General features: G+C 46.7%; 1 protein-coding gene across 1 annotated transcript; it reads right to left on the bottom strand.

Moving 5' to 3' along the window:
• Positions 1-23: 23 nt before the first annotated feature.
• NT5DC2 (5'-nucleotidase domain containing 2) lies at positions 24-25,774 on the bottom strand. The gene is made up of 14 exons (XM_030956540.1): positions 25,429-25,774; positions 18,237-18,421; positions 17,440-17,514; positions 15,618-15,673; positions 13,815-13,908; positions 10,135-10,263; positions 7,030-7,090; positions 6,673-6,775; positions 6,087-6,188; positions 4,777-4,858; positions 1,668-1,754; positions 1,117-1,257; positions 826-890; positions 24-387 (listed from the first exon to the last, which is right to left on the bottom strand). The coding sequence occupies exons 1-14, from the start codon at positions 25,670-25,672 to the stop codon at positions 126-128; spliced, it is 1,686 nt and encodes a 561-aa protein (XP_030812400.1). The 5' UTR covers positions 25,673-25,774; the 3' UTR covers positions 24-125.
• Positions 25,775-25,790: the final 16 nt, after the last annotated feature.

Raw genomic sequence — 25,790 nt, 5'->3', positions numbered from 1 at the left:
AACACACCATCTACACACACACGCAAGTGTCAAACGCCCTTTAGTGGTAGACAGAGGTGCTGCCGGCCCAGGGCCGGCTCCGCTCCAGCCCCGGCCGCGCTGCTGCTGCCTGCAGTACCTGCCCTTCACCGGATGTGCACCATCTCCTCCAGGAAGGGGGTTTTCATGCAGCCCGTGCAGAGCTGATCCATCCACAGCGGCGCCTCGTGCTGCAGAGGGGTGCGCCGGGGGTAGAAGGTGAAATTCACGTCGTAGTTGAGCAGGCAGCTGATGGAAGCCATGTAGATATCAGAGAAGCGCACCAGGCGGCGGGAGAAGTACGTGGGGTTGTGGAAGGTGCGGAAGATGCTTCCAAACTGGGGGTTGAACAGGTTCTTCGTCAGAGACCTGAGAAGAAAGAGATGGTGCTCTGTAGCTAAAACTGTGGTCACAGATTCTTCCCACTCCCTTAGCCCAGGGCCACTCCACTCCCTGGGCATCAGGGGATCACCCCAAGTATGCCCTCCCGAGGCTGTGGTGCAGACCAGTCCCTGTGCAGTGAGACTGATGAATATTAAGTGCACTTTTACTCCACCCTTTATGGGCAGTGTCAGGAGCTGACAGCCCACCAGCCCCTCCCAGCACTCCCCTTTCCCATTCTGCCTTCAAACCAGTCCAATCTCCCAGCCTGCATGACTGCACTGCTGCATGGCCCCCACCCAGAGGCAAGCAACACCAGGCAGCACCAGAGTCCAGCAGCTGCAGCAGCATTGTCCCCAAAGCAGGTTACAAAACAGGGCCTGGGAGCCCCTAAGAGACCTCACAAGTGAGGGGGGAAATGCTCACCTGATCTCCTGCCGTTCCTTCATCCACTCCAGCAATACTTGCTTAGACTCTGCATCCTGATACATCTGCAAAGACAGCAGTAGAAAACATCACATGCATCAGTCCTGAAGGCCACACCTCAGTTCCCTGCAATTTCCACTGTAACTCACAAACCCAGAGCCCACTGCACCAGGAGGAGGATATTTTTGAGAACCAGGCAAGATGGTACATCCCCTCATTCCCATGCTAAACCCAGAATTCGAGCTCAGAAGGCAGCATATAACCTGTCCTGCTCAGCCAGGAGATGTTTACCTGCATTCTCTCGAGCAGCCCCGTCAAAGCCTGCTGCCAGGTCAGGGAGTGCATGTACTGCTCCGTGTTTATGATCCGGATCTCCGTCTCCAGTTCAGGAACGATGGCTCCAGTCCTCCAGCCATGACGCAGCATGAGGTCCTGGAGGTCAGGGTGAAAAAACAACCAAGAATTCAACATAAAGACTGAAAGCCAAACACAACCCTGGTTCCTAGAAGAGTGGGTTTGTTCCCATTTCTCATTCTCAGGGGACAGCCATCCATGGCCTGTGTCAGCAACAACCATCTCCTGGTCACTAGGGTCAGTTGCATGAAGCACCTAAAAAGGTGGGATCAATAGAAACTGCTCTCAAATTCACACTTTACCCGCAGAAAATCTTCAGGAGCCTTTTCTCCAGTGCTTGCCTCTGCCTGACAGCTGTGGGGAAGCCTGTGTGTCCTGTGGGGAGTGGACACCCAGCACAGCCCTGAGCACTCAGAGCAGGCCCTGCCTTATGTCCAGCCATGTGGGATTGCTCCCAGCCCACTGGAGGGCAGGGACATTTCACTCACCGCAAGGTCACTGTACAGATGGTCACCAAAGTAGAGCACTTTGGATCCACGCCAGCCTGTCAGCCTCAGGAAATCAAAGAGGTTGCCCTGCAAGTGACAGGAGCACAGAGTGAAACGTGGGTACAGGCCGCCTTACCCCAGGCAGGTGTGAGCACTTACATGGGGTGTCAACCTGCTCTCTGCCCCGCCATATACACCCACAGCTTTCTGTCCTTCCCCACCTCACTTCACTTTCTTCCCGTGTGACAGTTCCCTGTACATCCCTCAGCTTTTTCTCTAGCCTTAAAAAAGGCAAAACCTCTTCCAAAGGGCAAGTTCTGTGGTCTAGGGCACAGCAAGTCAAGAAGACAACACGGTCTAAAAAGGCAACAAAAGGAGGCAGTTTAGAGGCCAAGAAATGCCTAAATTAGAAAAGCCTGAGGATGGGCAAAAAGAACCCCTGGTTTAGAAGTTGTTGGTCTCAGGTGATAATGATTTCACCTCACAGGGTGCACCAGAGAGAAGGTGAGCACTGCCAGGCAAGGCTTCTGGAGTCAGGAGCTGTTCTACATCCCTGACCACCATCCCAACCCCAAAGATTAACAACACATGTCCACAGGAATTGTTTAACCAAGCCAAAGAGCCAGGCAGTCTGCACAGATTCACAGCTGAATAAAACAAACCAAACCCCAAAGCACCAGCTAAAGCACAGCACCAAGCAGCTTTCAAGGCTTTCCAAACATCCATACATGCACAGAAGGCACTTCAGGGACTACCCTTCCATCTCCACACAAGTTTTCCACATGAGTCATGAAAACAAAACCCACTAGGAAAGGAAATGGGCCCATCAATGCCAGCAGACCAGCACAAGCAGTCAGTGTGAACCTATGAGGCACTCAGCAGCAATCCCTCTGGCAGCCTCCAGTGGCAGGAGGGAGCCAGCACCCCCAGCCACCAGCACCAGCCTGGCCAGAAAGCCCCCAAACACAAGGCAGCCCCCCAGCAGCCAGTGGCAGCTTGCTGAATGCCCAGCTAAGGCTGCCCAGGACCAGGGTGCTGAGCCTTCTGTTCCTGCAGCATCCCTGGAGCTGAGCAGACTTCTCTTAACAGCACAGAAACAGGACCAGGCAGCCTCTGCACTTCTAGGACACAACCTTGCTGCTGCTCACATGAGGCCTGCTCAGAAGCCACTGGCAGAGAAGGAAATGGAGCACAGTCTTGGAAGGAGCAGGGTCCTCTTGCTGTGCTCCAGTCACCTCAAACAGCAATGGACTCAACAGCCAGGAAACTTGTGCTTGGAGCTCCATGGAGCCACAGACCTGTTCTGACATCTCCAGATCCTGTCCTCCTTTCCCCCAAGATCACAGATCTGGAGAGGGAAGGGAGTACAAACTTGACACATACAGAAAATACCACATCTGTTGGAACAGAGGGACTAGAGGGTATCCCTTCAACTTCCCAGTCCCTAGGGCAAAACACCAATCCCTGAGGTCCCATTCATGGGATACCCACAGGAAAAAACTACCATCCAGCCCTTCTTCAGGGGACAGGAACAGCTCAGAGGCCTCTGGCAATATCCCCAGCACAGCAAGGTCCATGGCTGCTAACACTTGCCAGAAAGAAGCATTGTGACACTCCAAGGAGCCAAAAATCCTAGAGACAGGGTGGGCTACAACCAGGATACACACCCTAAGAACCACAGCTAGGCAACAACCTTAATGCAGTCAGATAAACATGATGGTGGAGAAGAATTGGAGAGGAGCCCAAAATCCTACCCTGCCCACCTTCCTCCCTCATATTTTCCCTTTCTCAGTGCACCATTCACTTGGGTGAGCAACCTGTGGCCACAAGACATAGGTGGGTCAACAGCAGGATTTAATGCAGCTGAACTCCATGGGTGAGGTGTGCCCTTTCTCCTGAGGGAGCTGCTAACCCACTGGGAATGAGCTCTGCTTGCATGTTCCCAGCTCTGAGCTCTTGGCAGAGGATGGGACACCAGCCCAGCACTTGGCAGACCCACCAGACAGAGGTTTCCCAACAGCACTACTCAAGGACATGACCTACTCTGCTACAACGGGTCAGGTCCCAGCTAATTGACTGAAATCTCACTCACAGTTTATTCCCATGGGATTGGACAGCTCAAATAACCAAGAACAAACCGTCCTAAAGCCAGAGGCAACTGGTCTCAAGGGACAGACCAGCTGCAAGGACAACACCCAGGGCAGCAAGCTCACCAGAGCTGCAGCTCATCTTTGGACATGCTGGTCCTTCCAGAAGGAGAGAGTCAGGAGCCAGGCTTTGTACTCTCTTTGATGCTTTGCACCCTATTGGATCACCCTTGTTTCTTTATTCCTTATTTCTTTATTCTGCACAAGTCCACATTTTCCAACCTTATGGAGAACAATTTGGAGTGAGGTGTGGTTTGCATGCACAACAGGTTTCAGAGAGCTGTGCCTTTTTAGCCTCAACTACCACACTTGGGAGCCCCTCCAGGACAAGAGTTTCAGGACCAGGACAATCAGAAGAGCTGAGGGAAGAGTGCACAGTTGGCCATGCTAGACAATGTCAGAGCAGAGCTCCCAGGGTGAAAGTTTCATTGTACAAGGGGGCAGAGGACATTCACTGGCCCCTCCCACACATCCAAGGGATGTTTCCCTACCACCCCACCTCACACAAACAGGGCAGCAGCAGGGACAACCCAGCCTGGCAGAGGTTCCCCATGGCAGAAAAGCAAGTACCCAACATTTTAAGTTACCTGGCCCTGCTCTGCCTTTTCCCACTTGTCTCTGTCCTTCCATCCCTAGCGCCAAGCCCATGCTGAAAGCATTCTGGGGGACAGTGTCCTACCAGCAAGAGCTCCTGGGGACAGGCCACCCCCACTGCCCACAGCCAGCACAGCCCAGAGAGTGTCTTCTTACAAACACCCTCTACCTCCACAGATGCTCTTTTCAAGGACTTCTGTGTTCTACTTTTCAAACACCAACCACTAACAAGTGTTCTACAGCAGAACCCATCATTTCCCCTCACCCTGACCAAGCAGATTGTTCTGTTTTTCCAGTGATTTCCAAAACTGCAGGTGTGCTATAAGTCCCCACCATTTCAGACTCCTGCTTGCACCCCTTCACTTTACCTCTTTGTAGATCTTTCCCTTCTCCAGCTGGTTTATTTTGTCCCACTGCAGTGAGCCTTTATCATCCAGTTTTCTAAAAGGTCTGGGGAAAAAAAGGGGGGAGATGTCAACTTCTTTTGATTTTTGGTGATTGTAACCCAGCAACCAGAACATTTGAATCACAAAATTTGTTTACCTATGTAACAACTTAAAATAAAAGCTCTGTATGAGTTCCAAGTGACCTTCTAGGCCTTCTGTACTATTTTCTCAGGGGAAGAAAAAGTATGAAAGGGAAATACCTCTCCAAAATGCTTCCATTGACTGTAACCATTTCATGTCAAAATCCCTAACAATTCTTGCCTTCACATACAGAGAGGAAGAAAATAACCATAATAACTCCTTCTGAAATGCCAAGGCCAAGAAGGCTTTGCCATGAAACACTTGATGTGCTCTTACAACCTGGCAATGCCACAGCCCAACAGAGACCATGGAATGTCCTAATAGGATAAAGCAAGTCTGCAGAGAGAATGGAAATCCGTCCCTAAGCTGAGTTCACCAGGTGAACTGAGCTGTCTCCTGTTTTTCCTGAGGGCTTGCCATGACATTCTCCAGTCCATGAGTGGATCTAAGGCACCAGGCAGCCGTAGGTTTTATTTCCAAGAGGTCCAGATCATCATAGCTCCAAGCTGTGCTTGTAAAGCACGTCACCTGCAGCCCATGAAAAAAAACCTTTACCAGGCTAGCACAGCTTATAAAGTCATTCCATAGGTTTAGTCCAGCATATGCCAACAGTCTGGGTAGTGAGGGAGGAAAATACATACAAAGGAAAGAACAGACCAATCCCCTAACTAAGCAGACATACTAAGTACCCAAAGCAAAGAAGCCAAAGAGCAAAGTAAGGACAGCAGCCTGTCTATTGGCAGCTCCTAACTGACCACAAAACTCAGCTGCCACATACAAAGGCTTCCAGAACTGCCAGTTCCCAAACATGTATCCAATACAAACAAGATCCCAAAAAACCTCAAAAAACAAACCACACAGATACTTGCTGTGGAGAAGACGAAAAGGAAAGATTTTGTCACACTCTCAGGACAAGAAATGGCCATCTCTCATGCCAATTTAGGAAACACATTTTCTACTTGGACCTACACATTGTATCCACTTATTCCCAGACTGGTCAATTCTTGCCTCCTCAGAGAGTATCTGAGAGAAGGTTGAATACCTCCTGGAGCCAGACTATGCTAAGCAAGCCAGTGCTTTCTGCCAGGCCAGAGGAGCAGCTCCCTGCAGGGAGGGGGCTCACATCCAGGCAGGGCAGCCCTCACACATACTTGCGCCGGTCAGTGAAGAAGTTGGGCTTGTCCGCCTGCACAATGACCATGTCGAATAAGTCCCGCCAGTTCTTGCCAACCATGTGCTTCATTCCTTTGTCCCTAAGGGCAAAGGAACAGAAAAATTAACAGATCCAGTACTCTTTTTTCACCCAACACTGCATCTTTACAACAGTGTGTCCCAAATTCACTCTTATTTCAGTAACAGAAAAGAAAACAGATTTGTGAACCCCCCAAGGCTGTCTCATTGTATGAAGTATTGATGCTGTGCTTTGTTTCAAGCTGTCACACGCTTTCTTCTGCACCACTGGAAGCCCAGGGAAGTCTGTGATACAACAAACACTGCTAGAGGCAACAGAAAGTGTCAGCTCTCTAATGTTGTGGCCAGCCACAGCCTTGTAACTTCTCCAAAAAGTGAGATCAATGCTGTGGGTGCAACATTCACTGCAAACAGTTCCCAGAGAGCTCCATGACTACTGCCACAAAACCCTGTCCCATACAAATTCCAGGTGCTCAGAGGAGGGAGTGCCCTGCACAGCTCTTGCTGTGCCATGGTGACCCACTGATGAGCAGTAATGGTACTCACACAAAGCTAAAGGGACTGTTTGTGATGAGGAACAGCTTCTTCTTGTGGTTCACCAGGCGGTTTAGCACGGCATAGATTTCATCCCCGTGCAGGATATACTGTTCTGTATCAGAATGAAACACACAGCATCCATCAGAACACTTTGGCATAAGTCATGACCACATTTCTATAAACCAAACCAAACCTAGCCCTTATACCACTAAAGATGCAAATGGTCAGAGTTAGATGCACTCAGGCAGGCAGGCAATGAACCACCATGGTGACAAAGTGTCCTTCCTCATCCCCATCAGTTCTACCTAAAGAGGAAGACTGAGGAAGTGACAAGTGAATTTGGCACCAGAGCTCTATTTAACTCACCCATATCTTTTTCAATCCATTTGTACATCACTCCTTTCACATGAACATCTCTAATTGCATCCTAAAGAAAAGAGCAGGGGGGAAAATGTTTCAGTTTTATAACATGGCATTCCTGTTTCCCAGCATGCAAACCTACTGCCACCACTGAGGACCAAGTCAGTAATGACACATCCCCTCCTTGCTGAATGAACAAAAGCTCCATCACTGCAAAGGAGCAGAGCCTGCCCAGCAAGGCTCACCAAGATGCCTGAAGAAGAACAGGTGGTTGGCTCAGCTGATGCAGTGTAAGAGGGAAAACCTCAAAACTTATCTGTGGAAGCACAAGTTCCTTCCTGCTCTTGGAAATGAGCACATGTTACCCCACTGGTTCCAGTGCAATAACGCTGTGCCACTCCCAAACCATTTACTGTCCCAACACTGTACTGTCTCAGACACCAGGTGGCTTTCCTTCCCCCTCTGCCTGTGGAAGCTCTGCCAGGTGTGACCCAAAGGACAGGAGTGTGAACAGCAGCAGAGGAGAGCACCTGTGATCCCAAGTGCTCCCCACAAGCCAAGGAGGGCCACAGCTCCTAGCCCTGGGTGACCTGTGTGCACAGGCAGAGCAGAAGCTCCCACTAGCAGGGTGGCACAAAACACAGCTGGGAGGGAGGCAAGTTAAAACAGATGTTGCTAAGGGCATCCAAATATCCTCTATTTTCCAGGCCAGAAGCCAAGACATAGCACAGTTTTAGACACACCCAACTGAGATTCTGCACAAGTCTCCATCCAGCAAGATATGCCAGACCCACAAAACCATTTCCAGAGCAGCAGCACAGTTTGCAGTGCTTGCTCTTGCACATGCTTGTTTGAACAGCACCATTTTCATCCCTGACAATTCACACAGGTAAACAGTTGCTGCCTTTCCCCAGGACCCTTAAATTCCTATTACACTGTGTGTGCCATTCAGGAGCTGCCCTTTCAGAGTGAGCCCCACACTCACCACTGACATCACTACAGTAACACTTGCCACACAGTCAACTGCTCTCATGGCAGTGCTGGGGAAACCTCCTCATGACTCCAAAAAAAATTTCCTTCAGAGCTGGAGAGAACCACAATTTACAGCTTAAAAGGGGATGATGAAGGTGGAGGCACAACCACTTCAAAATGGAGTTTTAAGAGCTTCTTTCCACGGTGTGGATTTGAAGGGCAAAAGGCAGAGGTCACATCTCATTGCCTTACTGGAAAGAATTTGAAAAAAGGGCAGGAGCTCTGACAAGAAAACAGCTTTCTCTTAACTAGCACTGTCACTTAAAAGCAAGCAGAACTTTGGACTTGTGTCAAAACCTTTGCAGAGAAGAAAAATTTCAGTGTGCTCTTTCCCTAAACTCCTGCCCTCCAAAAAAGAAAAGAAGAAGAAAAAGGAAAACTATGATGTTTCTGCAGGTAAAATCTTGGAGCCTTGATAGGCATCAAAAAGATGTGTCCAAGGGGAAGCAGGGTAAACTGCATATTCTTACTTTCAAATATGAAGTGACCAAACTGGTGTGACAGGACTGCTTTAATTACACGTCAGCTTCAGCCTTTGCCATAGCCCAGGGTCTGCCCTTTTGACTCAGTGCAGTGCCTGTAGCACCCAGCCTGCTCCCAAACACACAGGCTGCAGCAGCAGTACCACCAGGAGTTACAGCAGGGTGTCAGGCTAAGCCAGTGCTGTCCTCACAGCTGGGCTATGCAAGTCCTCTGCAGGCACAGAAGGATCTCTGTGCTCGTGATCACAAAGCATTTCTTTGCACTTGAACTTGGGTACTGCAAAGGGATAAGTTTTGCAAAAATGTTTGTTTATCCTCATTGTCCAGGGAAAAAGCAAGAACTCTTCTGGTGAGAGCTCGTGATGGTCCCTAGTTTCAATGTAGATTTCAGGCATTGCCACAGATTTTCTACCATAGCTCTCTTCTTTGCCTATTTTAGTTGTTCCTCAGGGATGACCACATTCTCAACAAAAAGGACAAAGCCAGGATTAGCACTCAGGAGCCTGAGGGCTGGACCACACCAGCTGCCCTGCACTGGACATGTATCAGCTGTGGCAACCATTCCCCTGCTCTCAAGATTTCAATTAGGAACACATCCATTTGATCTCAAAAGTAGATACTTTGATCTCTGAAAAGATACTCTTCACAAAAGGCCTCAGGAGTCAGCTGTATGCCCTCTTCACATTTTCCCCACCCCAAGAGAAAAACCAACACCCAACACCCCTGAAACATGTAAAGGTCTTGTGGGAAATGGGCCAGCAGGTTCCTATCAAGCACCAACAGAAGGTCAGGACAACACAGCTGACAGGTGGATTCTTATCACAAGGCAGCAGCACAGACTTGGAGCCCCATTTCCCTCCCAGAACTGAACAGCCAGTGGGTGAACCTCAGATTCCCACAAGGTACCAATCAAAACCCTTCTTCATGGAAAAGGATTGCAATAAGGAAAACGTGTTGTCTGTCAGCATAGTCACCCAGAGCAGCAATCTCAAGCACTTACATCTTGTCCACAGCATTAACTGAGAAGTCAAACAGCCCCAACAATGCTGGTAATCCCACACAGCCCTTTCAAGTGCCATTTAACACCCTGGAGTAAATGACACATGAAAGCTACAGTCACCACGGGATCAGACTACAGTCACCCAAAGGATCAGACTACTCTGCAGCTGCAAGGGGTGCAGGATTCTCAGAGCAAGCCAGGAAAGGTGTTTTACAGCAATCACTGTATAAAGTAAACTGTTTGGTACACAGCTTTTCTCTTTGACAAATGAGATATTAAGAAAAACAATTTAAAAGTCTGCAGAACCAGAAAACATTTACACAAGCTTTGTGATATATTTCCCATGGAAGCACCTTCAGCCTAAGCAGCTTAGGCACTCCTACACAAGATACACCAGAAACACCAGCTCTGTAGTACAGACAGAGCCCAAACATGTTCTGAAAACACAGCTTTGAATATTCCCTGGTAAGACTTTGATCTAAGGGGACAACAGAGCTGTCATCTCAGGCTGGTCACTGCAAACCCTTGGGTTTGGGTGCTGCAGAGCTCACAGCTCTGATGTGGTGTGTGCTGTGGGGCAGTTGACATTTCACTTACAGATATGTCCTTGTAGAGATGCACCTGGTCAAACTCAATGCCATGAGTGATGAAGTAATCAATGACTGAAGAGAGCAGGGTCATTTCAGGGAGAGAAAAAATGTCCATAAACTGCTTAAGTGATGGACCCTGGAAAGCAAAAAATTAAAAGGAGGCATTAGACTGAAAATATTGAAAAAAAAATAGTAAAGCCAACAAACAAACTCATATCACCCAGCATAATCTGAAATATATTCCAGACTAATAACAAGAAAAACACTAGTGTGGGAAATCCTAGTCACTCAGCAAGCAGCCCTCTCTTCTCAACCAAAACAGCAACCTTGAAGAGAGTAAGGTGTCTCCTTCACATAAATCTTTACACAAACCCAGCCTCATTAATACCACATGGTGAAGATAGAGGAATCAGGGAGTTGGTCCCAGATATTTTCATTTCAACCTCTGCTTCCCACCTGGACGCTTGGCATTAATACAGGTGCCAACAGACAATGCTCTGCTACAGCAGCAGACAAGGGCCTTGCTGAGGATGCCATATTGCTCATATTAACCAGGCTACACAGGGCACCAAGCTGCTCAAACCACGTTCCAGTGAGATTTCACAAGGCAGTGTAAGAATCACTCCAACAAGCCATTTGTCAATGCCTGGCTGTCACTAGAGAAAGCCCAGAGGAAAAAGAAATGCCAGCCCACCAGCAGTCAAGTGGAAATGGACAATTACATCGTGACCAAGGAATAACTCCCCTTGCATTAGGCAGAGTTGCAGCTCTCTCACACATTTGCTATTGTTATTGCTTATCAATCACAAACCTATCAGCAGGCCAAGAGCCAACTTTGGCCCCAGAGAGGCTTTCCAGTAAAATAAACTTTATTCTGCAGATACCACCTGTGCAGAGGACTGCAGTGAGTCTCCCTTGCAAGATGAAGCTGGGATCAATTTTTTCATTTTCCATTGATAAAGTTCCAGACCAGAATGGGGACAATTACTAAGGTCCCCGTATATGGAAAGTAACTTGGGAAGCACACAGACCTCCCCATGAACCTGGTCACCAGCAGTGCCCTGGCAATCCAGTTCCATCATGTCTGTGCATGAGATTTGAGCAATCCAGGACTGATAGCTGTAAAGTTGCAACACTGTAGGATAGTACCTACCCACTTCAGAAAGTGTTTATTAGAGTTGTGTGAAAGACAGACATGAAAGCAGCATCCAGAAAACCACAGAAGGTGCACAGATGATGGAAGCTGATGGGGCCCCTGCTGCCTAATGACAAATGTGTGGCCCTGTCATGCCAGGATGTGTAACAAGAGAACATCTCCCATTTAGTCTGGCTGGGTGAGGGTGGCAGGAGACCAGCCTTGTCTAAAGGCAACACCTGAGGCAATACAAATTGGGGTCAAAAGGGCAAAGGAATAACAAACAGCATTTTGCTTGAGGTGTATTTACCAAAAAATGCTGCAATCAAAAGCTATGTTGGTGTGCTAAGGGTTATACAATTTCCATCCACCCAGCACAGGACAATTTCACCTACAGCAGAAGACAGCAAAAAGGGCCACATACCACACATGGTGGTGCTGCTTAGGATACTCACTGATTCCTTCCAACACTTCTGTCCATTTTGATGTCTGGGTGCTAAGGGACTATTTCTCCCATAGCAAACCCAAAAGTTTCTGTAAACAGCCTTCATCTTTTTTTTCCTGTTCAGAGATTCTGGGAAAGAAGCAAGAGGGACAAAGCCAGGCAGTTCCTACTAAAATAACTAGGTATGGGATTTAGCAGAGTGCACCAGAGCAATGACCTGTCCTACCTCTCAATACCTGAAGTACAGAGCAGATAGGTAAATGTTCAGTGTTAACAGTAAAGATTTATCTTGTCAACTCTGATTTCATTTTTGTGCCTTGTGTCATTTTTCTACAGGGCAAGTCCAACCTCTCCCAATTCCCTTTTAATGGCTTTGAATTCATTAGGCAGACAGTGACAGGAGTCGTGACAAAAACTGGACTGTGCTTTCAGAATGTTGCATGTGCTTTTTCTACAACTCCCTTGAGATCTCCACCTTCCTTACAGGCCATCACATGTAAAGGCACACCAGTGTTGAACCTTGGGAAAGATCTGTGCCCACCTACTGCAGGTATTGGGATGCTGGCAGCTGTCCACACACTCCTGCTAACAGAGAACCAGGAAAACACTTAAGGGATTTATTTAAGTATTTAAGTAAATACTTAAGTATTTACACACTTCAGCCATATCAGCGCCACTTCTCTTGTTACCTGTTAGCAACCTTCCTGTTGCTGCTCATCAGCATGGCAGATTGGGGAGAACAAATCAAAGACCCCTGCTAAAGGCTCACTCCTCACCAGTTCACTGCACCTGTTCACACCAGCAGTCATCTTAACCCTTCTTTCATCTTTCTCACTAATGTAGGAAAATATGCCCCACTCAGTGGCACAGGCTGAGCAGACATTGCTGAATGCAAATGCTATTAATTGTAAATACTTTTGTTCTCTTTGATTAGTTCATGGAGTTTATTACATTACTAGGAGAGGAGATTCACCTCTTCACAAAGACTAAGCTGATATCTTTACTTCTGTAGCCAAATTTGTCAATACCAACTACAGGAAAGAAGAAAGCACCTGGAACATGCAAAGCACAGAAAGGCACCTCAACATAATCACCTGGTCCTACAGAAAGCCACAACGTGAAGCAGGTTTCATGTTTACAATTATTTAAAAAGAAAGATGAAATCAGCTCAAGTCTGGCAGGAGTGAGGAGAGTTGCACAGGAGGAGGCCAGTCGAGGGCAGTTTACAGACAGATCAAATGCTAAACAAAAATGTCCTATTTCAAAGCTGGAAACATCATTGAGCTATAAACAGAGTATATACTTATCCAGAAAGCAACCACTCAGATTAATTGTTCCCAAGAGAGAAAGAGAAAAATCAAGCAGTGACCTTGCTGGGGACTTCATAGAGCAGACTCACAGGGGTATTACAGAGGAAGTGTGCACTTCTCCTTCCAGCTTCCCCTAAGGCACCAGAACTGAGGCAAGAAACAAAGCAGCTCTGGGAGAAGGGATGTGAAAGGTCCTGCTTGGCCACTGTGCCAAACGAGATATTCAAGGAAGAAAAACCTCTCCCAACTTCCTCTAGGTTCAGGCAACCAGAGGATTTTCACAGCTCCTATAGACAGAATGTCAGTATTTTACTAGCCCTATACTCATGGACTACAACCATATAAATAATATCCCCTGAGCAGTTCTGAAGGAGTGTGGAGAGAGATCCCTAACATGAAGGGAAAAACCCCTACCCAAAACCAAAGAGAGAAAGGCATTGCAAGCACCCTACTGCTGCTACCCACAGAGACCTCCTCCCCAACAGCTCACTGCACACACAAGCACTGCAGGCTGCAGGGGTAGCTTGGGAGCCAGATTTGGCCAAGGAACATCTCCCTATCAGTCTTCAAAGCCATTTAGCTCTAGGCCAATAGCCCTGGTATTTAAAAATGCTTTGCAGATGTCTTTCAGATGCTAAACTGCTAAATAACCTCTGGGGCATATTCCCACTAGAACAAAAACATACACTGCAGCTCACTGGGGACCAGCCTTTCCAAGGGAGCTGCAGTCATTTACATGTGCATACAATTCCCTCTGTCTTCCAAGCTGTTCAAAGAGCTGGGGGGGCTTACAATACCTTGCCATAGAAGTCACTCATCTGGTACAGGGGGATGTGCTGTGTACCACCATAGAGTTCGATCACCTCTTCATCAGGCACCGGTTTGAGCCCTCTAGACACAAAACCACGCAGTTTGTCAGTAATCACTGTCTGTGCAGTGCTACAAACAGTAGAGAAAAAACAGGACAGGGCAAACAGGCTCTTCCTTAAAACTCAAAAATTCCTCCTGCTCAAAAGAGACAGGCAGAGAGCCCAACAGCTCTAAAGATTCACATAAAATCTTTCCCAAGACATTCCTCAGATACCTCTTTTGCTCCTACTAGTAAATTGAGGGGCTTTATCCACATTCCAGCAGAGTCCAGCCAGAGGCTTCTCTCTGTCTGCTGTCAATTTGCTGACAGGACTGCCCCACCAAATCAGTCCCACGACCTGACTTGGGCAGCAGTGGGTAACTAACTTGGTTTGGAGATGTTGCTTCCATGAGATACATCACCTTTAATGAAAGGGGGTAGGAAAAGGCTTCCTGAAAACAGGGTTTCCTTCTTATTCAGTTTTCCTACACAGAACAAAGTCTTGACTAAGACCATTCAACAGAGAAAGCTGTTTTTCTCAAAAACACCCAAAACAGGAGTATGGCTGATCTGTGTAGTTCATAACATCAGGTTATCTGACTGCTGCAGGTTTTGCCTCTTGCACAATTTTGATGACTCTTTGCTCAAGCAGTCAGCAACTTTCCCTTTCTCCTTTTCTACACAGTTATGACACAGCATCTAAGAAGTTAACTGTTGCCTCAGTTTTGCACAAAAGCAAAGGAAAGTTTAGGACACTCCAAAAAAGATAGTTACCAAAGGACACTAGGGAAAAGAAAAATTAAAATGTGTTTTCACTAAAAATCTCTCTATGAAGCTGAAGTAAAATATGGAGCAGTACAAACTCCTGGTCCCCTCACCCCCCCAAGCTGGCACTCAAAGAAGCCAATTGTCTCTGGTTATGAAACTCCCTTCTTAATATTCTTAGAGTGTTTACTGTAACTAAAGCTTAACAGCAAAAGGGCAGAGATCAAGGAAAAAACCACATTGGCTTCCATGCTCAGGAAATACAACATAGGATTTACAGGAGATTCGCTATTGATATTTATAAATTACTACTTCTTACACACCAACCCCTCTCCTCTTTGGAGCTAGGTGTTTTCTCAGTCTCCAGTCTCACAACTCGTAGGAGAAAAATTTGCTCTGCACTGTTTCAACCACTTATTCCAAAGCATACCCAGCTCTTTTTGGAGAACTAAAGGAAAAATAGGACAATCTGGGACTTAAAGTGAACCCAGATTCTGATGCATCATTACTTTATTGGCATGTTTATGTTGCTTTAAGATGTCATTTGCACACCCAGACCACTCTCCAAGGCTCAGCAGGGCACTGTTGGGACAAACTCCTGCCTGGAAAAGACAGGCCCATGTTGAACCACATGCAGAAGAGCCCTTTCCTATTGGCTCTGTTTGCTCTCAGGTGTTAACCCAGCCATGCTGTAGCTGCAGCTAAAACATCAGGCAGTGTACGTGACCAGATGTGCTATTAACCATTACAAAAAGCTCCAGGTCTTCCCACCCACACCTGGCTTGAAATGCTTGAGAAAAAATAACTCCTTGCAATTATATGCCAGGTAAGCATTTGAAGCGAGAGCAAACAGGATGAGCCAGACAAGACTGTGCTCTGCTCAGGAAAGAAGCAGAGCAACATATGCCATGAACATATAGTGAGATGTAGAAATCCACTTTTGCATATATAAGCATTTAGAAAGTGATTTTCAGAACTGACAAACCTATATGCAGTCCCCAGCTGGACATAATGGAAAGCATCGATCTTCATGAGGAGACTCTGTGACAAAGGATAAATATTTACTGTTAGAACTCAGTTATTGTTAAAATTTACACTGAAACCTTATTCAAGTTTAAAGTTCCACACAAATGACATTCAGAAAATAAAGTTCAGTATGAGCATCCCACTTCTATGCACTTTAGACAGCACTTATTCTCCAGCTACTTTTAGACACACTTATTCATACTGTGTCTTTTTATTGGTCTCTCTGGCAAAAGACCATCCTTCTATGAGCCAGTCTGTTACACCTCAGTTTGTAGACAGGGATGCAGTTGAAAAACAGGGACAGCAATATTTCTGTGACTCAAGACAATCTATTCTTATCTCCCTTCAAGAAAACACACATTCCAAAGGAGCTTTGTGTGCACAGATCTATTTTCCTCCACCTTTATCTTAAGCAGAACTAAGCGGGCAAGTTTTATTTCAGAGCACAGCGGCACTCAGTCATTTTCCTCACACAAGAGCTCCAGCTCTCCCCTCCCCAGCAGACTTTGAAGGAAAGATGTTCAGGAGCACACCAGGCTGGTAACAGAGACTCCCCTAATCATGAGCTATCCTTCTCCATCCATCATTCTGAAGCTGTAACACAAGTCCTTGGGACGGAAAGCAGCCTCACACTAAACCCACATCACTCCACAGCTCGCACTGGAATGTGGCAGTGAACTTCTTCCATCAGGATACAATATCAGTGCATCTTGTTACACTGTGGGCAAACCTCCCAGTAATTGTGAGGAGCGCAGGCAATACGCTGAAAGTTGTACTTAGACAGGCATAACCCAGATTTCTGTGCTTTTAGCAAACTCTGATCCTAAGAAAAGAGTTCTCTACTTTCCACTCACTCAAAGGGTGCTTTGCTTGGCCAGGTCACTCGCCCGTGTTTCTCAGATACAGCAACCAAAGATTCAAACAGAGAAAGAACCTTCAGTTTCCCACAAATCTACTTCTTGCTTTGTAAGGCCAGAGGCATGAGTGGTCTGCTGCCATGCTGTCTCCACCGTTAGGACAAAAGACAGAAAATCTCTATAGCTTTTTCCTTCATTCTCCTTTTTCCCTCCTGCTGGAGGACAGCACACACACTCCAGCCTGCACTGCACTGAATTCACTCAAACTCAGCATACAAGAAAGCTACTCCAGTGAAGGAACTTTCTCTGCTGAGCTCCCACCTGACTGCCTGGCTGCAGCAGCCAGCACAGACATCACTGGGCATCAGGGAATCGAGCCAAACTGAAAAGGGTTAAAGCTAATGCCTGCACTCTGCCTGCCTGTGTTCTTAAGAAGTATGCATCTCAAGTAGCTTGGATCTTATTCCAAGCAGTCCTATTATTCGGGGTGGGGGGTGGGGAAGGCTTCCCAAAGCATTTTCCTCACAAGTCATTTCTATTATTAGAGTAAGACATTGTGCCTCTGCTTCAGGCAAGTACTTGTAGATGCAGGACTGAGTTTTGTTGTTTAAATTTCCTGAAAGACAGAAATGATCACATAAACAAGCTCAGTTTTCTATTAATTAGCCCGTGGAATGAAGTGACTTTTAAATTGGCAAGGCTGTTTACCAGAGGCCTTTGCTAGAATGTCCCATTCTGCTGGAGGCCAGGCTGGCACAACAGACATCTTTCTTTGGGGAGAACCCAAGCAGCGAAAAGCCCAGCCAGCCAGACTCACTGGTCATTTGGTGACAGATGTTATTGCAAGCAATGACATAAAGTATTTCCACTAAAAACATAACAGAGGAAAACAAAGCCCAGGAGAGTGAACTTTGTACAGCTTACCTTTTGTACATCATAGTGAAGTCCACGTATGGCAAATCCTGGAATGTAGTCATACTTCCCAAGCCCTTCTGGATACTGGGAAGACAAACAGCAACATCATTACAGCATGAGCACTGGATAATCAACAAAATAATTTCACCTGTTGAGCTCCTTTAGTCCTGCCTAATTTTGCCCCTTCAGCAAAGAAAGTGGATGAATGGAGTAAGACAAAGGGACCAAGATACCCCAAACTAGTTTTTCTCATGTAAAGGACAGTAGTGAAAAAGCATCAGATTCACTGAGGCAGGGAGGACACTTCTTGTAATCTTTGCATATATTTGGCAAAGATTGGCACTGCAGAGCCCCTCTAAACAGAAAGGCAGGATGAGAAAAAATGCATAAGCAGTCACCCATTGCAAACAGAGTGTCTATTCTGGGACATGCTCTAGGGCATCATCCCATGGACCAGCACATTCCAAGTCCTGCACAGCTTCAGTGTTGGCCCATGATTTATGTTCAGCCACCATGTGCACCTCCAACCAGCAATCCTGTAGGCATTATTTCCATAGCTGAGTACAGCTGACCTGGGCTTTTTTACACTAAGGCTCCCACTCCACATTTATAAAACCTCAGGAATGTACATCACGTTAAATAATCTCAAAGGAAATTAATTCTGCAATCAAAGATTGCGAAATATTAAATTTATCTCAATAAATCAAGTAATTGACACGCATGCACAATGCCTGCACAAGCATGTCTGGTGCATTGCAAAGACAGCAGCAAGCTTAATTGAGTGGAAACCCTTGGCACCTCATTACCTTGAATTGTTCTATTAGGATGTCTCTGGCAGTGTTGAAAATCATGGAGTGCAGTAAATTAGAATACTGTGCTAATGTGTAATCGTAGTCAAAGCCATAGATCTCCACATCTCCCAGGCTGATCTCATTGTTAGCATAGATGGCCGCGGGGTTGAGGAGATTGCAGACTCCTGGTGGAAGGAGATCTAAAAGAAGGGAAAGGGGAGAAGTTAGAGAAACTGAGAGCATCACTGGAGTTTAGACTTTTTATTCTGGACCTGACAGCAGCTGGAAAAGCCACACAGCAGCAGCAAAGAGCACAGAGCTGCTGTGGAAGGCTGCTGCTGTTTGTTCACTCACTCAAATAACATCCCCGTGAAAAAACACACTGTGAAACCTCTGGCTGCACCTGGAGATAAAGCTCTCTAACCATCTGCACAGCCAGACCGACCTTTTGTGTCAGGAAGCTGCAAAACAATGCCCCCTGGTCTCTGGCCTCCATGAAGCAAAGCAGACCCGAGGTTCTGAAGTGTCAAATTTCTATCTCAGAGCAGCTGCAGTTTCTGCAGGCTTCAATGTGAAAGGCAGCTATGATAAATCACCAGAAAAACACACACCCCTCACTTAGAACTCTCACAAGCAAACAGGCTCTTGGAAAAGTCTAGATTACTCCAAATCAGAAATTTTGAGGTTTGTCTTTTGGCATTTTTTTGTTTCTCACAGAGGCAACCAGACTTCACAGAGAAATCCTGCAAATACCATTAGGACTTTAAAATTTTTGTATTAATTGGCAGGAAAAAGCAAAGTACAAACACCTACATGTGAAAAATACCCCACACTAAGTTATGCTCCGGGAGCATGCAATGCTGATAGCAGCAAGAGATCTGCTTTCCTCTGATAAACAGCTGTGGACACAGCTCAGTCCTTGCACATGGTTTGTCACTGCAAAGCAGAGTTACTGCTCAAGGTGCTTGGGAATAACACTTTGCTCCCCAGACCACTGAGAAAATGGGGTTAAGTGACCAAGCAGCTAAACTACCTGGATATAGATCCCTTCCCAGAGCCAGTGCAGAGAGGAGAGCTTTCACTCCACTGCAATGGGAGAGGCGGGAACAGATCTTCCCACAGGCTTCCCACCCCATGAGAACTGTTCCTTGCAAGAAAGGGCAATAAAAATAGTTCTTTGTAGTAAGTTGCCTGGTCATAACCACACTGGGGGACAGAGGGGAAGGAGATATTTCCTCCCTCCTCAAAGATGGGTAATTTTCTCTTTGAATGATAAAAGAGCAGGCATTTTCCAGATCCTACTCAGCATCAGTGGGTAGGATTTTTTCTTTTCCTACCTTAACTTTTGGCATTTAGCAAGGACCCCTGTCCTGGTTCTTTACTGCTTCCTTGCTATAAAACCAAGTTCCATCTGTGTCTAGGACAAAAAATACATTATTAGAAAGAGATACCAGCCCTTCCCAATAAAGATTTTGTCTGGAATTATAACACAATTTAGGCAAAAGGTTGAAGTTTTTTTGTGAGCTCTAATTCGGAGAGGTAACCAAAGAAATAGATTCAAATATTTCAAAATGTTTCTTTCACAGAGAGAAAAAAAATCACTGTTACAAAACATACCCTTCCTTCTCTCCTAACTGACTTCCATTTGGCCTTCAAATACAATTCACCAGATCATGTGGCAAGGAATCACTAGAAAATAAAGCAGTGTATTAAGGCAGGAGAGCTGACTTACTGGCTAGACACCAGGAACAAAAGCTCTCTGTCAGTGCTCAGCTGATGGCAAAGTTCCTGGAAGAGGCTTAGGAGAGAGGATGCAATCCAAGTACTTTCCACTGAGATTTTAAAAGATGGGAAATGTAAGTAGGATTCAGATTATCACAACTTTCATACTTTCATCATAAATGCTCTTTGCACCATAAATAAACAGAGTTCCACTTCCTGTCCTCACCCCCAGTCAACTTGTGGAAAGACATTTTTCTAAGCTTACACTGGGATTTGCTGGGTGTTATTTTTCTCCCTCACAAGAAAAATGATGACACAACCTTAATCATATCTCAGGGGAAATGTGCAGGGCTTTCCTCTTCTATTAAAGCACTTTTTTTCTTTTTATGACAAATGCACCCAACTTGCTGCTACAGTGTCCCTACAGAGAGGTCAAACTCTTCCAACAGTCCCCTTTTGCTAATGTATTCAGGAAAACACATTTTGATAGCCTGAGAGCATCACAAAATACCACTGCCTGAACTCCACATCTCTTTTCAAGGAAGAAAAGAGAATCTTCTAGATTCAACCACACATGCCGCCAGCCACAACTTCTGCAAAAATATCAGGAAAAACTAAGGAAGCAGTAGGATTTTGTAACAAGGAGAGAGCAGTCTGAGCTTCACCAAGCAATTCCTATCTGTGATCAGAAGCATAAGCAGTTACTGTGCCACAGAACAACTTAGGAAGTACATTTAGACCCAGTGAAGTAATGCTCCTCCCTGCAGCCTCCAAGGTACAGAGCCTCTCTGCTGTCCTCTGACAGCCCAATCATTTTTCCTCACTCACATTTTGTTATTCACTTACACAGCATATTCTGTCTTACCTCCTATGGGCTGAAAAAGGATGCACACACCAGCCAAAATGATTTACACTCACTGGCTCATACACAACATTCCCTATGTTCACTTCCCCAAGCACCACACATCTCCTTGATGTGTTTTCTATTCCACATCTATCACAACCTGCAGCTTGCTCTGTCCACCCCATCATCCTACATCTTGAATTTAGTCATTTAAAAGTCACTGCTCTTCTGAGAAGGAGGAAATCTCTGTGGTTCAGTCTAGAGATTCATGATGCACGTTTGTGTCAGTGTAAATGACCTTTTGCAGCACCCTCCTCAACAGAGCTGCAGGTCTCCATCTCCTCAAACTCGTGCAGTCTCCATGCAGGTTCCAACTACAGCAGGGAAAAGACACAACCTGGGAGCACACACAAAATCAGTTTCAATACCAAACATGCCTCAGGGTTACTGAGCCAGGCTTCAAGAAGCTTGGTTTAATTGTGTTTGTTTGGGGGTTTGGTTTGCTTTTTTGTGGTGCTTTGTTTGCATGTTTTTCAAAGATATCCTCCTGGGTGGTTACCAATCCTCAGTGCTAATCAAGTCCTGGGCTGCAGGCTTGGGCGCTGCTGCTCTGCACGTAATCTGCCAGGGATCTTTGTCTCAGATTTCCTGGCAATTGTCAAATCAAAATAAACAGACACCCACCAGAAGCTCATGAAGATGCCATTTTTCAAGAATGACAGCTTTTGCTTTTCTCCTTTGCCAAGACACCATAACAAACTGCTGGACAGATATGATAAATTAAAGAAAACAACCACACAAAAAAAAATAAAGACCAGTTTTGGATATTAAAAAAGAATAATAATGCCAACTACTCTTTCTGTCTGGGTCCTGACTAGAAAGGCAGACAATATCAGTTGGTCACTGCCTACTCAGCACTTCACCCAGGAAGTCTGAGCTGAGGGAGAAGCAGAGTGAGCACATGGGAGGACGCTGTAGAAAAAGTTGCTCTCGCACTGGACGCAGCCCCAGGAATCTGCCTGCTTGCACAATTGGCTCCTGTTTGCAGCTCCGACAGATTTTAGGGAAGTGCTGCATGTCCACGGCACATGATGAAATTCAGCAGCAAAGGCAGACCACAAGAAAGCCTGTTTGATCTCTTACACCTGTGTGTAAATGCAAAGTAAACACACAACATCTTCATTTTCCCAGTGTGAGAATCTGGACAGCTGCTTAAATCAGGTGTCTCTTCCCAGGCAGTAACGCACATTGTTAGAAAGCAATAACCCTCAATGCCCAACAGGAGAGCAGAGATGGAAACAAAAGCAGGTAATTAACTGTGAGCAGACACTAGAGACACCATCTGGCCCCTTCTGATGTGAAAAACGCTCTGGGCAGGAGGTGCCAAGCACGTCTCCTGCTTTTCTGAGCTCCCGGGGTGCCAACAGCACCCTGCAGGAAACCTCCTGCTCTCTCAGCCTCAGATCCAGCATGTTAGTGACGAACAATACACAAACAAGGCAACTCACCCCCACGTCTCACACCCTTTGTACTCCCAGAAGTTCAATCCAGCAGACATCTGCACTAATTTCTTCATAAGACAAGCAGGGAAAAGAAGGGTACAGAGAAGCAGATGGCCATCATCCTTCACATTCTTCATGAATCAAAAAGTTTCCCTTGTTCACACTAAGTTGCTTTCTAAAGACAAACTGCCAGTTTCCTCCCTTCCAAGTATCCCTTTATCCTTTTGAAGTGTTGTTTTGTGCCATTTCCTGCAAAGCACTCCCACCAGCCAAAGCAGATCCGACTACCAATAGGGTAGGAAGAGAAAAACATTATCTAAAGACCATTTAATTTCAGAGGAACCATGTTAAAAGACCTTGGATTTATGCTATTATGCCTAAATATTTTGGGATTTCCTGCCAATGAAATCTACATTAACTAAAAGCAATATTAAAAATATAATTTCATTAGAAAATTACACTTTTAAAATATACAAAGGCACAAAAGAAATGCTACAAGAGTTCTTCACAAGGAAAAATGGGTTATACCCAAGAAAGCAAAACTGAGAAGTTTACATAACTGGTCACTCTTCCAGTTCTGGCTGTTCTCACATTTAGCCATTCTCAAACTTGTCATGTAGAGGCAAGAAGTTTGCAGATATTGTAAAGTTCCCTAGGAAAGCTGAGTTAGTGTAGCCACTGTTTACAGATTTGGAACACCTAGGAAAAAACAAACACTTGCTTATAGCCAAAGCATCACTGGCTTGGCTGTCCTGATGTTTCCTAGAGCACAGGATTTCAAAGCTTACTGAGAGAGCTTATCAGCCTTCCTTGACATTTATCAGATCAGAAAACAGCAAGCCTTGCTCAACTCCATCCCTCTGACTAATGTGAATGTACCTTTCCTTTCGGCAGAAGAAAAAGAAAAAAGCACACTAAGTGCCTCAAATTTTTATCCTCAAGTTTTTACAGGTAGTGAAATTTGGTCATAAGAGTCAGTGTTGCAATAGGCAGGGGGATAATGAAGAGAATGGTTTCTCTTGAGCCAGCGCTGAGAAGTTTTACTTCAGAGGCACTCTCTGTGCAGCTACGTTGTGCTGTCATTTACATCACCCCACTCCAGCCTGGCAGAGCACAGATGTCTTTATACAGAGTTGAGAACTCCTTGTGCCTCTCCTCTGGCCCCAAACCTGCACCACCACTGAGCAGAACCTCGTCCTGCACATCCTGCCCTGTCCAACTCAGTCAGCATTTATGGTGCAGAAATGCAACAGTGCTCCATGGAGCTGGTGCTCAGCAAGGGCTGGGCTGAAAACACACAGTGAATTCTCCTGGCAGAGACTCTCTCCAAACCAGTGACAGTCACTGACAGCACAGGACAAGGGACTGCACAAAGGTGGCATTTCTGAGGGGGAAGGAGAAGGAGGCACCACAGTAGTCTGCCCAAACTCAGTGCTGGGCAATACTGAGAAGCCAAGCACAGACTCACCTTCACACCAGAGTCAGAAACCAAGCCCAGAGGAACAGACTGATGCCACATTCTGCACAACTGTTCAATCATCAAAGCAACAATTAAAACTTGGACCAACTCTGTCTCTTTCTGACAATATTTGAATAACAGCACAGTCTTGAAATTTTAGTTTGGGGAGATACTCTTTGAACAAATGAGGGCCTTATTCAACACATCTGATGGCTTCCTGAAGGGTTGTGAAGAGTCTGCTCTGTAATACTTGGGCTACTTCACCTGACTTCATCTGGCATTTACTCCTGGTGATTACTGCTCCACCTCAATTAAAAACTGCATCTCTTGCATCACAACAGAGTTATGTGAACACAAACTTCACAATCTCACGTAGCAAACCAAGCATTCTGCCAAGAGACCGTGACACAGCCTATTAGCACACATCTGCATTTATGGCTTCAATCCCATTATGGAAAAGAAAATAATGCCTTTGAGGATAGCAAGGTCCAAACAGCAATACAAGCATTGCAAATTGGAATTTCTTTCAAGCAGTGGGGCTAAAACCACAACTCAGTCTTGGAGGGTACCAACAGTGCTGGGAAAGGAGCTCCCATCCTGGAATGCAGCAGCCTGAGCAGCTAATGGATCAGCAGCCAATTCCTTTAGGTTTTTGCATCATGAATGACTCGAGATTTGATGTCAAATCCAGTGGACTGGAAGATGGGGGAGGAAGGAATGACAGACCTTGTCAATCTCAGAACAGGGAGAAAGTTCTTCCAGATGCCTAGGGCTGACTGCGGTCCTTATCCAAGCCCTTAAGTAAACAAAAGCTAACAGAGAGTTCTGTAAGAGCAGGCACAAACTCTCTTCCTAGCCCTCGACAGCGCTTACCTTCAGCATTCCAAGAATCAAGAAACCAACAGGAAAGAGTTCCCTACCCTCATACCATTAAAGCTATTTTTAGGAGAGTTTAATACAGTGGAGGTCTGCTGCTGCCAAAAAGACCACAATCCTGTTTTACACACAGACGGACTTGGTGAGCAGTCTGAGTTTTTGCCTCACTTAGCAAGATTTCAAAGTACCCGACAGAGCCAGGTTCTCTTGGTCAGAGAAGCAAAATCGCACTCCTGAGCAAAAGGTGTGACACATGTGGAACCCAAACTGAGCTCAGGACCAGGACCCGTCCCAGGAGCTGCAGCATCAGCACTCTCCAGGCTCATGCCTGTGCCAGGGGCGACTCAGACTCGTCACCCTTCACTCAGCATCGCCATCCATTTGTCCTAATCTAACGCGATTCCGTGTGCCAGCCAAGGCAAACTGCAGAAAAAGGCAACAAGCCCTTCATTTAGACCATTGGCCACGACAGTGCCGACGACGGCCAGTTAGGATAAGTCCCATGTACCCTGCATGCCCTGCAACGCTGAGGCCAGACGGGGAATCTGCACAGAAGGAAGCCCAGGATGGGGAGAGGAAGATCAAGACCAGATTTCAATGAAATAAAACCATCCCAGAGAGCCGCGGGCCACGGAAGATGTGGATGGGGACCGCCGGGGAGAAAGGCTCCTAACCCGGCATCTGCACAGCACGGGCACATCCCCAGGGCTGCGGGGCGCAGAGAGGCACCGAGATGCGAAGAGGAGAAAGGAGGGGAAAAAAAACCCGGAAAGGCCGGCCCGGCAGGACGTGGCAGCCCCTTACCATAGACCAGCTTCTTCATCTCGTGGTACCTGGCCCACAGGTAGGTCTTGGTGTCGGCGCCCTCGGCCGGGACGGGCTGGCCGCCGACTCTACCGGGGGCCGCCAGGTGCTGCTCCCGGGGCTGCCCGTGTCCTCCGTCCCCGGTGGCTTTGTGCCGGCAGCTCTGGCAGGACACAGCCACGGCGAGGAGCCGGGGGGCCGCGCCGCCGCCCCTCCGCAGCGCCGCCGAGCCCAGCGCCGCCATGGCCCCGCCGCAGACCGCTGGGGCTGCTCCGCACACTGCCGGGGCTGCTCCGCGGCGGCGCCGGCGGGCGGACAATCCCCGGGGCTCGGGGCTCGGGGCTCGGGGCCCCGCTCCGCCC

The sequence above is a fragment of the Camarhynchus parvulus genome, chromosome 12 (assembly GCF_901933205.1).
Source record: "Camarhynchus parvulus chromosome 12, STF_HiC, whole genome shotgun sequence".
Lineage (NCBI taxonomy): Eukaryota > Metazoa > Chordata > Aves > Passeriformes > Thraupidae > Camarhynchus > Camarhynchus parvulus.
This window is presented reverse-complemented; position numbering and strand designations above follow the sequence as displayed.